The sequence below is a fragment of the Myxine glutinosa genome, chromosome 1 (genome assembly GCF_964187855.1).
Source record: "Myxine glutinosa chromosome 1, kmMyxGlut1.1, whole genome shotgun sequence".
Lineage (NCBI taxonomy): Eukaryota > Metazoa > Chordata > Myxini > Myxiniformes > Myxinidae > Myxine > Myxine glutinosa.
Window position 1 is genome coordinate 282730071 of NC_136261.1, and position 18205 is coordinate 282748275.

Sequence of the window (18205 nt, forward strand, 5' to 3'; positions counted from 1 at the left end):
TTGCTACCTCTTTCTTTGCAGCCTTCTTGGCTGCCTCACAAATTTCATGCTCTGCCTTTTCTGCCCCCATACCCTTCGCCTTCTGCCACTCCTTGAACTTCTTCCTCTTCTCGTCAATCTTCTTTCCAACTTCATCATCCCACCACCATGTTTCCGAGTGCCGCGGTGGTCCTTTTGTCCATCCACATACCTCACCAACAGCTCCCAACAGACTATCTTTCATTGACATCCAACCACTTTCAAGCTCAACCACATCATCCTCTACCCTACTCAGCCTCTCTTTTAATGCCTCCGTCACTGTCACCTCTTTCACCCTCCACACCTTCATTCTCGGTTGGTACTTCACCCGCCGAGCTCTCCTCGCACCTTTCACCCTTATGTCGCAGACAACCAAGTGGTGCTGTGAAACAGCCTCCTCCCCCGGGATCACCTATGTGTCCCGGAGGTGCCCCCTATCTCGCCTACGCACCATCAGGTCGTCAACGGTTGACGTCGACCCACCTGACGTGTATATAACAAGCTTATTATCCTCTTTCTGGAACTGAGTATTACAAATCAACAAATCAGCTCCATCAGCAAACTCCAAAATCCTTTCACCTTCTCCATTTCTCACACCATATCCGTAACCCCCATGAACTCCCTCAAAACTGTCTATACTCCTTCCCACATGTCCATTTAGGTCTCCTCCTACCACAACAACTTCTTCATCTTTCACGTTTTCCATCAGCTTCTCTATTGCACACCAGAACTTGTTCTTCTCTTCATCACTCCGACCGACCTGCGGAGCATATCCCGAGATGACGTTCACCAAGAGCTTTCCAGTCATCATTTTCACCATCATCAACCTTTCACTCACTCGAGTCACACTCACTACACTGTCTACAAACTCCTCAGAAAACAGGACACCAACACCATTCACGCCATCTGGGCACCCTTGCCACACAAACTTGTATTTCTGTCCCTGCCTACCCTTCATCATTCTCACACCACTTCCCTTCCATCTTGTCTCCTGCACACAACATATGTCCACTCTTCTTCTGACCAATACTTCTACCACTTCTCCTGATATGCCTGTCATTGTCCCTACATTCCATGTCCCAAACCTCAGAAACCGATCTCCACGTCGGGCATCAGACGTTTCGTCGTCAAAAATGGAGTGATTTCCACCCTTGCTTCGATCGGGCTGCCCACCTTGAGTTTTGACGAGAGGGAGTGGGGTCACCCACGGGGTACTTCGGGCTGTACCCTGCCCATATGTAGTTGTAATTGTCATGGTTCTCTTTTTGAGGCAATGTTTTTATGGCCAGATGCCCTTCCTGACGCCACCCCTTTTCGTCGCCTCTTATGACATGCAGGGTTACGGTGTACCTATTCTAAACCGGGGTACATACCGGTATAATGAAATAGACACCGGTAATAGGTCGGATAGACAGTAGAAATCAAACAGAGAGAACACCAACCTGCCTGCGATGTGAGAACAGCAGACCCTGTGCTTTGGCCTCATCATAGGAGATTCCAATGATGAGAGCTTTATATTCCACAGAATCCACGAGAGACAGAGGTGATGCTGGAGCGCCAGCCCATTCTGTAGCTCAGTACTCCATCGAGTTGTAGACAAATGCCTTGTAGACTGTGAGTAGCTCTGGTTTTCCAATGAAAGACATGGATGGACAGAGCGTGTCCAATCTGTGGCTGATCTTGGAGGTCAGCTTTGCTATGTGGTCAGCCAGGAAAGGTCATGGCTGATGGTGATGCCTACACGTTTAAGAGAATGGTGCTTAGGTAGCATAGGTAGCAAACATTGTGCATCAGTGGCAAACTTACCTTTGTGTTGTCTAGTCTGAGTTTGATTTCCAACGCAACTATAAACCGTTGGATTGGTGCGTCACAGGCCGGGAGTTGCATCGCAAAGTGTCCCATGCTTCAGATGGACATTAATCTGGGTGTCCTACCTTCTGGCATTAGTTGGTGAGTGTTAAAAATCCCAGTCTTTCGCAAAGAGAAGATTAGTTATCTCCGGCATCCTGACTAAATTCCAAACTCCTGCAACCTTCAGTCGACTATCAGACCTGGCCATCTGTTTCCTGAAAGACTTGCATCCAAAACCTTCCCTGGCCAACCCCACAAGAAAGTGGGGGAAAATCTGAGGCCATGAAAGTAGCATGAGTAGTAGTAGTAGTACTAGTTGTAGCAGTAGTAGTAGCATGGGATGCACAACCAACATTATTTTGAGGTAACAGTAGTAGTTGTTGTTTTTGGTGGCTCTCCGTAGTTTTTGCTGGTGATGTGAGGAAAAGACAAGAAATGATTCAACAGCGGAAAGTATTTTGGTGGAGCCCACAATGCTTACATTTGATGGTAGCCGGGGACAGGTGCTTCGCGGCACCTTTGGCTTCTAACTTGCTCCTTCTCACTTCGAGCTTGCAGGTTTCTTCAGCAAGTAATACTCCACATCGGACCAAGTTACATGCATGCTCCAGTGCTACATCTTTCCTAGTGTGGACCGCAATACCATCTGACATGTGATCATCTACTACTACTACTGCTACTACTTCCACTACTTCCACCACCACCACTGTCATTATTGAAATGAAAGGCTTGTACAAGAGCTCACTTTGTGTTTCGAACCATTTTGTTCTTGCCCACTCAATTTTACATAAACCATGTATTAAAACGTTTTGTTTTTAAGAAAAATTGTGTACTGTATATTTAATGAACCATGTTTTAAGTGTTGCACAAACTCACTCTGGCATTATCTTATCAATCAATGCTTTTCAATAACGTACCCTGAAGCTTTTTCAGCACAGCCACCTCCATCTTGAGAACCTGCTTCGATTGCTGTGCAGACTCAACCTTGAGGGCAACGCATTCCCGGCTCAGCAGATCTAGAGCCTCATAGATGTCCCCGAATCCCCCACCACCAATCTTTTTGAGCTGCAACAAGCCCGGGAGTTGAGGGAAGGGTCAAAGGGGGTGGGAAGGTGAGTGGTATAGTGTAAAATTATTGTTTCTAATTGTATTTTTCTTTTTTCAAAAGTAGGCCTTTTGGTCAGTATGTAGGCCATCCACCCCTGACTACCGTAATCAGTAAATGGCTATATTATTAAAAGCTCAGTGACTACAGTAAATCTCAAGTTCCTTTTTTGCTGGCCTTGAACGCCAAACTTGTGACACAAGGAATTTGACTCAAGACCTTAAGACTTGATAGACTTGAATGACTAGGTCAAATCCAATGTAAAAAAGGGATTCATAAAGCTTGCATGCAAATACATTTAGATTCATCATATGATTATTCCTCCCGAAAATTGTGGAAGCATGCCGAGCACGTTTGAAATTTTCAAAGTTGAATGGTTACTTTATTCCGTTTTTATAGTCTACCATCAAAAGTACCCGCCCCCAGTGATGGGAAAAGCTAGCGAGGGTGGTGGCAAGAATAACCACAGAAGATGACAGTCAGGCACTTGTCCGATGATATTCCAACCATCTTGTAGTGCTCAACTTCACCAAAGGTGGCGCTATCAAACCAACTGCAACAGCGAGGAAGTATACCCTATCATTGTCCCGGGGTTTCCCAGCAGCCGAAGGAGCCGCTAACCCCACTAAAACCTGGCCGGTACAACCTTTTACCTCTGTGACAAATTTTGTCCACATCCATCCAGAGGTGTAGGGGTGTATATGTAACAGACAGACAGATGGGTCGACGTTTATACAGACTTGGCATTTAATATGGAATTTTTTTTTTCTTGACCTGGGTTTACTTTCTTAACTCAGTATATCAATCTGGTGAGTTTCTTTTACACTTTGGTGATTTATTTGTTAAAAGAACCATGTCACTGATTGTCTGTCACAGCAAGAAGTCAACAACAGCATTATATCACAGGTGGCGTGGCAAAGTGTACGGACAGGTGCATTTGATGATTGGCTTCACAGTCGGGTATACAAGGGTTGTTGCGTTCTGTATTAGTGGAAAACAACTGCTGCACATCTCCAAAAGTTATTGCCGCTTCCTCTGGAGATGGTCCGTCAACTCGACAATGCTGTTTGTCATGGAGTGGTGCCTTTACGAAAATACGGCATGAAACAGCGTGCTATTGCTCGGCAGTATGGCATCACTCAAGGTCAGGTGTCAAAGATCCTGAAACGAAATGCTCAGAGGGGTGTCCCTCCTCCAATACCGAGGTCAGGACGTCCCCGCAGAACCACAAGGAGGGATGATCGCCAGCTGCACCGGTTAGTCCGCAATGGCCGTACCAAGTCAGCTAATCGGCTTAGGGCTGAGTGGCAGCAACTGACAAATGTGCCTGTATCCAGAAGGCTAGTCAACCAACGACTGGTTCAAGCAGGCTATCGTGCCAGGCGTCCCCTGAGAAAGCCACGCCTGACCAGACAACACCACCAGCGCCGATTGCAGTGGGCCAGAGAGCACCGTCAATGGCAGCCAGGACACTGGAATCACGTGATCTTCAGTGACGAGTCTAGATTTCTGGTCTATCGTCAAGATGGCCATGTCCGAGTGCGCAGACAAGTGCATGAAGCCTACAACAAAGATTGTATAGTGCCAAGAGTCCAAGCTGGAGGTGGTGGCGTGACCGTTTGGTCTGCTTTTCATGCAGGAGGCAAAACTGACCTGGTTGTTCTGAATGAAAACCTGAACCAGTTCAAGTACAGGGTCATTCTGGAAGAAACATTGCTTCCATTTGCTTGTGCAGCCTTTCGAGGAAACTTTGTCTTCCAAGATGACAATGCACGGCCTCATCGTGCTCGCATGATCCAACACTTTCTTGCTGACCGTGGTGTAGAGCATATGGAGTGGCCTGCCATGTCCCGGATATTAATCCGATAGAGAACTTGTGGGCAGAATTAACGCGTCAAATCGACCACTTGGACCAGCAGCCGACCTCTGTGCGTGAATTGCAGCAGGCTATTGTCACTGCATGGCAAGCGATTCCTGTCCAAACCATGGCAAATCTCGTGAACAGCATGCCTTAACGTGTACGTGCTCTCCTGAATGCTCGTGGGGGTTACACGAAGTACTGAACTGTAATTTTACTGTCCGTAATCCCAGTCGTAATTTAACTTTTGTTTTTGTGAAAAAATGTTTTGGCTAATGTGCAAAATAAAGAGATACTTCTTGAAAACGTACAGAAGTTTAACACAGTACTGTCCATGAATTGAGTTCGATATCAGTTTACATCACTTTCAAGGATCAATTTATTTGTTTCGAAATGTCAAATGTGGTTTTTGTTTCTTTTAAAGGTCACATTAACAATATCTCGAATAATTTCAACATAATTCCAATGAACTTTTGGTTCTAAGACATCTTGAAAAGTAAGTTCACCCCCACCAAAAAAATATTCCATATTAAATGCCAAGTCTGTAGTTATAGATTTATGTCAATAGTGAGAAAAACATACACAAGCAACTTCAAGTTTTAGATATAACCTTGCCATGGCAAACTCCTCGCAGCTTCCCATATGTCATTGCGCCGAGTAGTAACACAAACCTTCCTCACGAGGTTTGCAATAATGTGGAGATGTTGTTCCCAGTTACAGTTGAGCTTACAGTTGAGTTACATTGTGGAGTTTTTAGGTCATAAAATAGACAAGGATGGTCGACATCCTACCAAGGAAAGGGGAACGTAATCCAGAATGTGCCCAGTCCCAAGTACAGCACAGTTCTGAGATCATTTTGGGCCTCATAAATTAATTCCAAACGTAGCCATGATGCTACCTACATCCACTGAAGAAGCTTTTCAGGAAAGATGCTCCTTAGAAATGGATGGATAATTACGAAAGAGTATTCAAACTGTGCAAAGGCATGTTGGGAAGTCGATGCGTGTACATTATGATGTAAACAGAGATTAAGTTAGCATGCTTCAGCATATGGGGTAAAAGTTGTGTTGTCATGTGTTTGACAATGGAGGAGAGACCGATTACATTCGCATCACGCATTGTCACTGCGAATTCATGAAAGTATGGCCACATTGAACAAGAGGTATTGAACCTGATTTTGGGGGTGAAGAAGTTTTACAAATAATTGTATGGTTGGAAATTTACTATTGTGATAGACCAGAAACCCCTTAAAACCATTCTTAGCCACAAGTGTCCTGTTCCGACCTTAGCAGCAGCCTGTATGCAAAGGTGGCCTTTAAATCTAGCAGCATATGTCTCTGATATTGAGTATAGAGTATGGACGATCAGTTGAAAACAGTAATGCTGATGCAATGTCTAGGCTGCCAACACAGTTAACTGCAGAAAGGGAGGATGTGTTGTTCTACTTTTCACTACTTGCTGAGCTGCTGATCACAACAGATGATGATGGGCAACCAAACGGAATCTGGTTTTATCAAGTCCTAGCTGGATCAAGTACGAGCTGAAGTACCCGGTGTTGTTCGGGGAAATTTAATGAAATATGTATTTAAATATTTCCTGCATGACAATCACAAAACATATTACTTGATTGCTCCTGGGAAAATCCGAGGCAGGGTATAAGCAACATACTCACTCGAGGCCGGAACATGAGGTGTTATAATAAACCTGTGCAAAGCGATCTTTTAAATAATAGGCACACATGAAACACTATAATAATTAAATTTGTGTTGTTGACAACACCTCACTATAACCTCAACATATGATCTTCACAATACATATTACTCGATCATTCCCAGGAGAAAAAAACGCAGGCAGTGTATTAGCACAAGACTGGATCGAGGCCTTAAGGCCAATTATCTGGTTTTATTTATCCAAACATAGCCCTCGACCTTCCTCTGGATGAAAGAAGAGGCCTTGCAAAGTTTGGTTGCATTGGTTCTTGCAGGGTCCGAATGCATAAATGAACAAACAAACACACAAACAAACTTTATTCTTTATATATTACATACATTACATGGCTATGTAGTTAATGGTTGGCCAAAACATGTGTCGAGGAAGAATTAAGTCCTTATTTCATTAGAAGAAACTAGATGGTATTCATAGAATACTTACCCTGCGCAGTCAACTTGGTGTGAGCCAACTCTTCTATTTTTGAACGTTCCTTTTTTTTTGATCCAATATGGCTGCCAGACCACGTGAGCGACGACATCATAAATTTATATTCTCTAAATAATTGTTGCATTGATCATGCTCAATAAATTTCAAACTGATCAGACTAAGCATAGTCCCTGTCGAATTATGACATTGTAGCGGTTCCCAGAAGCATGGCACAATTACCTTGCACCGGCCGATGACGCAACCGGCGAGCGGTCACTTGTCCAGACTCGCCCGGGCGTGTCCAGACTTGCCTTTCCCGGGCGAACACTCGTCTTGCATACCACGCCCCGTTGAGAGGCGTGGCTTACCTATTTGCATACCACGCCCCGCCGGAGAGGCGTGGCTTTTTGTGTGTTGAGTTTGCCTTATAAATTTCCGCCCGTTCGATGGGCGGATTCAGTGCTTTTGAGTTCTTTCGTGTTGAGCTAAAATAAATAGCTCGGTGAAACTTCGTTCCTGTGTCATCCATTTTGTCTGGCTTTATCGTGCGAGCACAGCTCCCACAATTGGTGACCCCTTTCTAAGAACACGGCGATGGAGTCAGCTGTAGCTTTGAAGCTCCCGGGCTTTTGGGAGTCGCACGCGGCCGTCTGGTTTGCTCAAGTGGCTTCTCAATTCGCCCTGCAGAAAATTACGGAGGACACGACGCGCTACCACCATGTGGTCTCTGCGCTCAACGCCTCCACCGCTGCCCGGGTCCTGAGCTTCCGACAGCACCCGCCGAACGCCGACAAATACGGCGTGCTCAAAGGCCTACTCCTCGGTGCGTTTGGACTCACAGAGACCGAACGCGCGCGACAACTACTCGACCTCCCGGAGCTGGGCGAGGCCCGTCCATCCGAACGCATGGACCACATGCTTGCTCTTCTCGGTGACCACAGCCCGGACTTCTATTCCTCTTCCGCGAACTGTTCCTCCGGCGGCTACCCGGGCAGGTACGGTTAGCTTTGGCTAACTCGCCCATGACGGACCCTCACGCCCTGGCCAAGGAGGCCGATACATTTTTCTCGGCCAGGCGACACGTCGGAGCGGCCGCCTGGAACCCTGGGCCGACCGAGGCAATGCCCACGCCACGACCGGCGCCACCACCGGCCGAGTCCGCGCCACTGACGGCAGCGGCCGCCGCGACACCCCGTCGACCGAACCCGACGCGACCGCCGGAGCCTCCACCAGAGCGGACCATGTTCTATTACCACGCCAGGTTCGGGCAGAAGGCCAGAACGTGCCGCCCACCATGCACTTTCGGCGGGTCGGGAAACGACCAGGCCGGAGCTCGCTGCCTGCCATGAGCGTCGGCCATTCAGGCAGCCTTCTGTGTATCACGGACACAGAGTCCGGGCGGCGTTTTTTGTGCGACACCGGCGCTCAGCTGAGCGTGATACCCGCCTCGGTGCAGGACAAACAGGCCGCGCTGTGCGGCCCCGCCTTGGTCGCCGCAAATGGCTCCTCCATCCGCACCTTCGGTTTGCGCAGCGTCGCATTCTGCTTCGGGGGCCAGCGCTTCAGGTGGGACTTCATCACGGCGAACGTGCCCATGGCCTTGCTGGGTGCAGATTTTCTTTGCGCGCATGGGCTTTTGGTCGACGTCAAACGGCGTCGACTCATCAACGCGGAGACCTTCAGCTCGCTCGCTTGCTCATCGAGCGGCTCTGCTCCGACCAAGCTAGCCTGCGCGCTCCCGGCCGTGGACGATTTCACCCGCCTACTCGCCGAGTTTCCCGCCCTCACGCAGCCGACGTTTTCGGCGGTCGCCGTCAAACACGGCGTCGAACACCACATCCCGACCACAGGTCCACTGGTCTACGCCAGGGCTCGCCGCCTCGACCTGGCCAAACTCGCCGTGGCGAAGGCGGAATTCGACGCGCTGGAGCGATTGGGCATTGTGCGGCACTCGAATAGCGCGTGGGCCTCGCCCCTGCACATCGTGCCCAAACCGGGTGGCGGATGGCGACCATGCGGCGATTACCGCCGCCTCAACGACGCCACCACCCCCGACCGGTACCCGATACCACACATACAGGACGTTTCTGCCCGTTTGGCAGGGCGGGTGATCTTTTCCAAGGTCGACCTCATTCGGGGCTACCACCAGGTACCCGTCCGGCCGGCCGACGTGCCGAAGACGGCGGTAATTACACCTTTTGGCCTCTTTGAGTTCCTTCGCATGCTGTTCGGCCTTAAGAACGCGGCCCAGGCCTTCCAGCGGCTGATGCACAGCGTGCTGCGCGACCTCACCTTCCTTTTCGTCCACTTGGACGACATTCTCGTCGCCAGCACTTCCCGGGCGGAGCACCTCATCCACCTGCGCACGCTGTTTGAGCGCCTCGGCCAGCACGGCCTCATCATCAACCCGGCGAAATGCCAGTTTGGCGTAACGGCCGTCGACTTCCTGGGGCACCGCATCACGAAGCGTGGGGCCGTCCCGCTGCCTACCAAGGTGGAGGCAGTCACAGGTTTCCCGCGCCCCCGCTCCATCAAGGCCCTAAGAATTTTTGGGGATGGTAAATTTTTACCACCGGTTCGTGCCTTGTGCCGCCCAACTCATACGCCCCCTGTACGAAGCCCTCCGGGGCAAGCCGGCCAAGCACGACGTCGCCTGGACCACAGAGATGGGCGCGGCGTTCACGGGCGCGAAGCTGGCCCTCGCCAACGCGACCATGCTGGTACACTCGGCGCTCGACGCACCCATTGCCCTCACCACGGACGCTTCCGACTACGCGGTGGGCGCCGTGCATGAACAATGGGTGAACGGGGCTTGGCAACCGCTGGCCTTCTTCAGCCGGCAGCTTCGCTCTAACGAGCGCAAGTATAACGCTTTCGACCACGAGCTCCTCGGCCTTTATCTGGCTATTTGCCACTTCCGCCATCTTTTGGAGGGCCGCCCGTTCACGGCGTTTGTGGACCACAAACCCCTGGTCTTCGCCATGGCCAAGGTTACGGAGCCGTGGTCGGCCCGCCAGCAGCGCCACCTCTCCGCCGTGTCCGAATTTACGACGGACATCCGGCACGTCGCGGGCAAGGACAACACTGTGGCCGATTGCCTCTCCCAGTCCGGTGCGAACGCCGTCCACCCGGGTGTGGACTTCGCCCGCATGGCGGCCGACCAGACCGCCGACCCCACGGTGCAAGCCCTCCGGACAGCGGACACAGGCCTGCGGTTGGCCGACTTCCCCTTCGAGGACACAGGCACAGTTCTCCTGTGCGACGTTTCCCTGGGCCAACCTCGCCCCATCGTGCCCACCGGATGGCAGCGGCACATTTTTGACGCCCTCCACGGCCTTTCCCACCCGGGCCGGAAAGCATCACAGAAGCTCGTGGCAGCGAAATTCGTCTGGCACGGGCTCCGTAAAGACGTCCGCGACTGGGCCAATGCCTGTGTCGCCTGCCAGCGCGCGAAGGTCCACCGGCACACCCAGGCCCCGTTGGCACCATTCGACGTGGCCACGCGGCGCTTCGACCTCGTCAATGTGGACCTGGTGGGACCTTTTCCCTCCTTGCGGGGCTTCACCCACCTCCTCACGATGGTGGACAGGACCACCAGGTGGCCGGAGGCCGTCCCGCTGGCATCAACAACATCCGCCGACGTGGCGCAGGCCTTCGTTGGCACTTGGATTGCCCGTTTCGGCACCCCCTCGGACATCTCCTCGGACAGAGGCCTGCAATTCACCTCCGAGCTTTGGGACGCGGTCGCCCAGGCCTTGGGGGTCAAGCTTCACCGCACCACGGCCTACCCCCCCAAGCCAACAGCTTGTGCGAGCGGTTCCACCGCTCGATGAAGGCCGCTCTCAGGACCAGCCTCCAGGACGACGGTTGGGCCGACAGAATCCCCTGGGTCCTATTGGGCCTCCGAACGGCCCCTAAAGAGGACCTCCAAGCTTCCACCGCCGAGCTGGTCTACGGCCAGCCACTGTGCGTGCCGGGCGAATTCATCCCTGACGCCACCGGCCCCTGGTCCGCGGCTCGCCAACGCTCGGTCCTCCAGGAGGCCGCCAGGAGATTTGCCCCCGTGCCCACGTCCCACCACGGCTGCCCCCAACCCCACGTCCCCCCAGCACTTCGCACTGCAGAGTACGTTTTTATCCGGCACGACGCACACCGGGGACCGCTCCGGCCACCGTACGATGGACCTTTCCGGGTCCTGAAGAGGGACGACAAGTCATTAATCATCGACATCGGCGGCAAGCCGGACCGCATCTCCATGGACCGCCTCAAGCCGGCCCATTTGGACCTCGACCAACCTCCACGGTTGGCCCTTCCTCCACGACGGGGCCGTTCCCCATCAACCAAGCCCCCCACCTGACCATCCACCGCCACGCCACCGCCCACCCCCACACGAATTGCCAGGGGTCGTTTCGGCCGGGTCATCAGGACCCCCCTCAAACTGACTCTCCCGGTGCATGTTAATTCTGGGGGGGCGCATGTAGCGGTTACCGGAAGCATGGCACAATTACCTTGCACCGGCCGATGACGCAACCGGCGAGCAGTCACTTGTCCGGACTCGCCGGGCGTGTCCAGACTTGCCTTTCCCGGGCGAACACTTGTCTTGCATACCACGCCCCGTTGAGAGGCGTGGCTTACCTATTTGCATACCATGCCCCGCCTGAGAGGCGTGGCTTTTTGTGTGTTGAGTTTGCCTTATAAATTGCTGCCTGTTTGATGGGCGGATTCAGTGCTTTTGAGTTCTTTCGTGTTGAGCTAAAATAAATAGCTCGGTGAAACTTCGTTCCTGTGTCGTCCATTTTGTCTGGCTTTATCGTGCGAGCACAGCTCCCACAACATCATAATTATGGCACCAATGACGTCATCGTTAACAACACCTATTCCCCAAATGGAGTTCTTTACAATGAGCCACGTTTCAATTTGTAAAATGCTGACACGGCACACACTTTACTTTACTGAAATGCAGACACAAATGTTATATTTTCGTCAAAAATCGTCGGAATTTCGCCAAATATGTTTTTGTCGTGTGTTAATATACCTCAGCGATTGACAAATCTGAAATCTGATTGGCAAAATTTTATTTGAGGTAAAAATGACCCCGTGAGGTTGCTCCGTACTTTGCCTGCTCGTCAGGTACAGTGTGATAATTAATTCCATGCCCACTCTAGAAGACTCTTCTTCTTCACGCAATAACAACTTCTAGCTTCCAGACCGTACATCCAATCATCTTGAAATTTTGCACACGTGTTACACTTCATGACCTCTACTATAATATAAAGTTTCACGTCGATCAATGAAGCGGTTCAAGTTATAAATTTTTAAATATTTTTGTTTAAGTATTTACATCTGCCAAACCACGTGACCTATCGCAAATTCCAAAAGGTGATTTTAGTAGACTGATAAGCTGAACACATCTGTGAAGTTTCCCCTCGATAGGATCAAAAATGAGGGAGGAGCTAGGTTTTAAAAGTTTATGCTGCAAAACGTCATTAGTCCGAAACCATGTGACCAAATTACGTCATCCTCGCTGACTTTTTTTGCTCGTCATGGGTATGCAATTCTGCCTGCAAAGTTTGGCCTCTATCTGTTCAGTCGTTTTGGAGAAAATTGGATTTTAGTGGTTTTTCAGGCTTTTCACTCAAAACAATATGGCGTCCGAACCACGTGACATACGACGTCATTATAATTTTATTTCTGCATTAATTTATACCGAGAAGATGGTCAAGAAATTTCATCCTCATCGGATAAAGTGTTTTACTTGTTGAATTATGACGTCATAACGTCGGCACCTATGACGTCATCATTCACGTATGTTGTTCCGCATGGAGAGTTCTTTGCAATGAGACCTGTCTCAATTATTTCTGTGCAGCGGTTTTTGAGATATAAAGGGGCAAAGTTTTTTGTTTATATTTCATGTCAATCGGCCCAACGGTTGCCGAGAAAATGAATTTTTAAAATGCAGACACGCACGTACGTACGTACCCGAATGCTTAACCCTGCTTTTCGCTTCGCGAGCGCAGGGTAACCAGTCGTCAGTCGACAATGGTCGTTTCTTGTGATGAGCAAGACTGGTAATCCCTATGAAGGTCAGGTCTCGACTGTAAAAATATTTGCATGATAAGCATTTTGGAATGTGTATGACAAAGGTTTTGCCTGCAATTACTTATGGTGGCCAGCGTTGGATAAGGAAACATTATGCATTGTGGGTCAGTGTCCCACATGTCCGTCAATGAGAAAAATGACACCATCAGCAGCTTTACAGCTACCGAATGGCCTGCCAGGTGGCATCATGTAGATTTTTCTGAACTAAAGGAACAGTAATTGTTTATGATGAGAGATAGTCACTTCAAGTAGGTTGAGGTATTTCCAATGGAGAACACCACAACAGGCAAAGTTTTGGACAGTTTGTGGGAATTGTTTTCTTCATATGGTTTTCCAGCCTAAATCGTCTCAGATAATGGACCTTATTGCATTTCAGAAGTTTAGACAAATTATGAGTAGGAATGATGTCAAACATACTGTTACAGACGCGGTTTTAGATGTTATATTGACCGAGCGGTGGTGTATTTAACCGCGTCCGAACAGTTACTCCCCGATTAGAGCCCGATTCCACCGGACGTTGACCAGATCGCCCCACAGATATTCAATCGGGAAACCTCTAAAGCGACCGAAAGAGAATGAAAAAGAAGAAGAAGAAGAATACGGAGGAAGAACAGATTTATTATACACACACAAGCAATGGATGGAAGAAGCAGTAACACAGCGAATCGTTAACTTACACTATTCATTTTTACTTAACCCCAAGACAACGAGCAGGACAGGACGTTCACACTTACACAGGGGATATTGCAGGCAGGTAGGGCTTGAGGTGGATTGCTGGAGAGGGAGGCAAAGTCGGAGGCAGCAGCTCTCAATTCCTCGCGGTTTTGGCGGGAAAACCCTCCGTCGCGTATCCGCTGCTATAGACGTCACGCGCTGGCTCGGGCACACCTGCTCCTCTCCTCCTGGTGGAGCCGTCTCCCTCCTTTCAGCGCGTCTCTCCAAAGCTGGTTTCCTCTCCGAGTACCTCTCCTCTTTGGCTTGGAGCGTTTCGCATCTCACCGCTCTTCTTGGTGCCGCCTCTTCGCTCCTCTCCCAGGTCATCTCCCAAGTCATCTCATAAAGCAGTCCCTTACAGTCGCTTTTATCACCTCGGGCGGAATTAAGCCGCCGGCTCCGAGGGCACGCCGACCGGGTCGCTCACCGCGGTGCTGATTGGCTGTTAGGGCTGGCTCACTCCTCCCCTCTTATGACGAGGTGGAGACACGCCTTTCTTCTCCGAGATTACCACATGGGCAATGGCGGCCTGCGGGATTGAAAACAACTCCCACCCTTTTGAAAGGAACTTTGGAGAGCGGAGATGTTTGGGGAAATTGGAAGGGCCTACGCTTATTTTGTTTGATACAATGCAAAGTCAATCTAGTGGGAAACACATATTTAGCCTACATGGAATAAGGAAATACACTATTTAAAAGATATATCGTGACCTGCGTGTAAGTTTCATGGAATTAACTAGGAGGACGGCTGCGACCATTATTTACATTAACAGGGTGTTACCATACTTTTGTAACGTTCACATTGTAACGTTTCCACATTCGTTACAATACCAAGGCACCACTGTACCATCCTGCTTCTAATGGAGCAGCTGAGTGCATGGTACAAAGTGTCAAACGTGTCCTCATCAAACAGATGTTGGATCCAAATCACAAGAAACACCAATCGTCATTGAACCACAAACGAGCAAATTTTCTTTTCAACAAATTTTCTGGCAAATGTATCAGAATATGCCTCATACCACGACTTGGAGAACACCGACCGAGCTATTTCTAAAAAGGCAGCCATGGTCAAGGTTTACTTTGTTGAAACCAGCCTTGGCACAGTTGGTAGAACAAAAGCACTTTAAGTAGAACAAGTGTCATGAAAGAACAGGAGTTAAAGAATTAAATGTAAAGCTAAACCAGAAGGTCAGAATGAAAATCCATCACCATCAATGGTTCAAGTGGTTACCAGGAACAGTAGTAAAATGTGTGGGTTTCATACATATTGAAGCGCGTAGTCTGTCCTCGGTTGCAACACTCACTACCAAGTTCCAAACTGCCTTTGGAAGCAACGTCAGCACAACTGTTCGTCGGGAGCTTCATGAAATGGGTTTCCATGGCTGAGAAGCTGCACACAAGCCTAAGATCACCATGAGCAATGCCAAGCATCGGCTGGAGTGGTGTAAAGCTCGCCGCCATTGGACTCTGGAGAAGTGGAAATGCGTTTTCTGGAGTGATGAATCATGCTTTACCATCTGGCAGTCCGACGGACGAATCTGGGTTTGGCAGATGCCATGAGAATGCTACCTGCCCAAATGCATAGTGCCAACTGTAAAGTTGGGTGGAGGAGGAATAATGGTCTGGGCCTGTTGTTCATGGTTCGGGCTAGGCCCCTTGGTTCCAGTGAAGGGAAATCTTAACGCTACAGCATACAATTACATTCCAGAAGATTGGGTGCTTCCAACTTTGTGACAACAGTTTGGGGAAGGCCCTTTCCTGTTTCAGCACAATATGCCCCCGTGCACAAAGCGAAGTCCATACAGAAATGGTTTGTCGAGATCCGTGTGGAAGAACTTGACTGGCCTGCACAGAGCCCTGACCTCACTAATAATGGTGGCTGAATGGAAGCAAATCCCCGCAGCAATGTTCCAACATCGAATGGAAAGCCTTCCCAGAAGAGTGGAGGCTGTTATAGCACCAACGGGGGGGGGGAGGGACCAACTCCATTCTCATGTCCATGATTTTGGAATGAGCTGTACGACGGGCACATACGGTGTCATGTTCGGATGTCCACACACTTTTGGCCATGTAGTGTAGGTCAGATTGTATATCCATAAAACCACACATCTTTACAACTCATTTTCTCCATCACATATGCACTATACAATCATTTACCTGTCACACAACATCACACACCCCACCACACAACTTTTCCTTAAAATGTACCCACATCACTCTTCCTGCATAGAGAACCACCTCTTCCACAACAGCTCCCTCATACTTCACCCCCACATCAGACACACACCACCCTACCTCCTCCCCCCTCCTCCTCACACATTTCCACAACACCTACCCCCCCCCGCCCTCCCTCACATCAGAAACCTGCACTCTCCGCCCCTCCCTCAAGTCAGACATCTGCACTCTCCGCCCCTCCCTCGCATCAGACATCTGCACTCACCACCACCCCTCACGGCAGACGCCTGCACTCCCCGCCACTCCCTCACGTCAGGCACCTGCACTCCCCGCCTCTCCCCCACATCAGACACCTGCACTCCCTGCCCCTCCCTTGTATCAGACATCTGCATTACCGCCCCTCCCTCACATCAGACATCTGCACACCCCACCACCCCTCACGTCAGACATCCTCACTTCCAGCCACTCCCTCACATCAGACATCTGCACTCCCCGCCCCTCCCTCACGTCAGACATCTGCACACCCCACCACTCCCTCACATCAGACATCTGCACTCCCCGCCCCTCCCTCGCATCAGACACTTACACTCTCCGCCCCTCCCTCACGTCAGACATCTGCACGCCACGTCCCACCCTCAGGTCAGACACCTGCACTCCCCGCCCTCCCACGCATTAGACATCTGCACTCCCTGCCCCTCCTTCGCATCAGACATCTGCACTCCCCGCTCCGCCCTCACGCCAGACACCTGCACTCCCCGCCCACCCTCACATAAGACATCTGCACTCCCCGCCTCTCCCCCGCATCAGACATCTGCACTCCCGCCCTGCCCTCACGTCAGACATCTGCACTCCCCGCCCTCCCTCACGTCAGACATCTGCACTCCCCGCCACTTCCTCACGTCAGACATCTGCACTCCCCACCACTCCCTCATGTCAAACATCTGAACTCCCTGCCCCTCCCTCACGTCAGACATCTGCACTCCCCGCTCCTCCCTCACGTCAGACATCTGCACTCTCCGCCCCTCCCTCACGTCAGACATATGCACTCCCCGCCCCTCCCTCACGTCAGACATCTGCACTCCCCGCCCCACCCTCACGTCACATACATACACATGTGCCGACCTCTAAAAGTGCCAATCAAGGAAGAGGTGGACAGAGGAGTAAGCGTGATGGGACAATGAAAAGTGGTCAGAGGAAGGTTAGTTAGATAAGGGTGTGAATAAACAGCAAATCAGTGTAGCTCATGGGAGTATAAATGATGAAATCACACACACACACACACACACACACACACACACACACACACACACACACACACACACACACACACACACACACACACACACACCCCACCTTGTATAACCAAACTCACCACTTTCCAGCGCTCCTTGACGAGACAACCAACAGACAGCAGCTCGGCCTGCTCCGCGGCCTGTCCGTCACTCATGGCGCTTCCAGTACCGCTCGCCACCCGGCCCGGCCACCCATCGCCGCGGGCCGGCCTGAGATGGTTGTGCCGTCACATCAGCGGTTACCCTCACATGGGTTAGGCCGGAGTGCTCAGGAGAGGCATGGGGGTATCCCGAAGGTGGGGAACGGAGAGAATTGTGGAAGAGTATTGAACCTCGGGATGTAAGGAAGGGGGCTGGGATCTGGGATTGTTGATGGCGATCAGAATGGGAATAAAGCTGGGTATGGGATCCAGGCAACGGTGCGCCGGGCGTGGCGACCCCTTCGGCCTTTATTATTTGTTTCGCAATCCTCTGGTGCCCCCTGTTGATGGAATGGAAACACTAAACCGACTGAACCAGCGGATCAAAATTCTACTTCCAAAATCGAAACGTCATGTACAGTACGTACTGTAACTGTATCTACAAGCTGGAGACCTACATTTGGGCCTGGCTAAAGCGACCAGTGATGAACGGGTCACGTGGTCCTAAAATCTCATGGATGGTTAGAAAAGGGGAAATCTATGTATTACGTACGCATTATTACTTTCGGTGCATGGTGCGTTTGGCATGTGGGGTGTACGGGTGGTGGAAGAGCGAAAGGAGGGGTAAAGGTGGTAATTAAGGGATTGGAGTGGAGAAAAGGAAGGAGGGGGGGGGGGGGCGTAAAACATCCTCCATGTTTGCGTACACAATAAATAGATGGTCCGTGAATCATAAAAATCAAGTGAGTAGATCTGTGTCGGTTTCACGATATCAAGCACTAATTAAGGGTTAGTCACGTAATTTATTAAAAGGTCAA

The 18205-nt window shown here is 50.5% G+C and overlaps 1 protein-coding gene across 1 annotated transcript in view; it reads right to left on the reverse strand.

Moving 5' to 3' along the window:
• The window catches only part of LOC137438324 (uncharacterized), a 54068-nt gene extending 36416 nt beyond the window's left edge, over positions 1–17652 (reverse strand). Inside the window, exons 1-2 of the mRNA XM_068133446.2 lie at positions 17328–17652; positions 2787–2934 (exon numbers count right to left, since the gene is read on the reverse strand). Of these exons, the coding sequence (XP_067989547.2) occupies positions 2787–2934; positions 17328–17402 (223 nt within the window). The 5' untranslated portion in view covers positions 17403–17652. The remainder of the gene's footprint in view (positions 1–2786; positions 2935–17327) is intronic.
• Between the last annotated feature and the right edge of the window lie 553 nt (positions 17653–18205).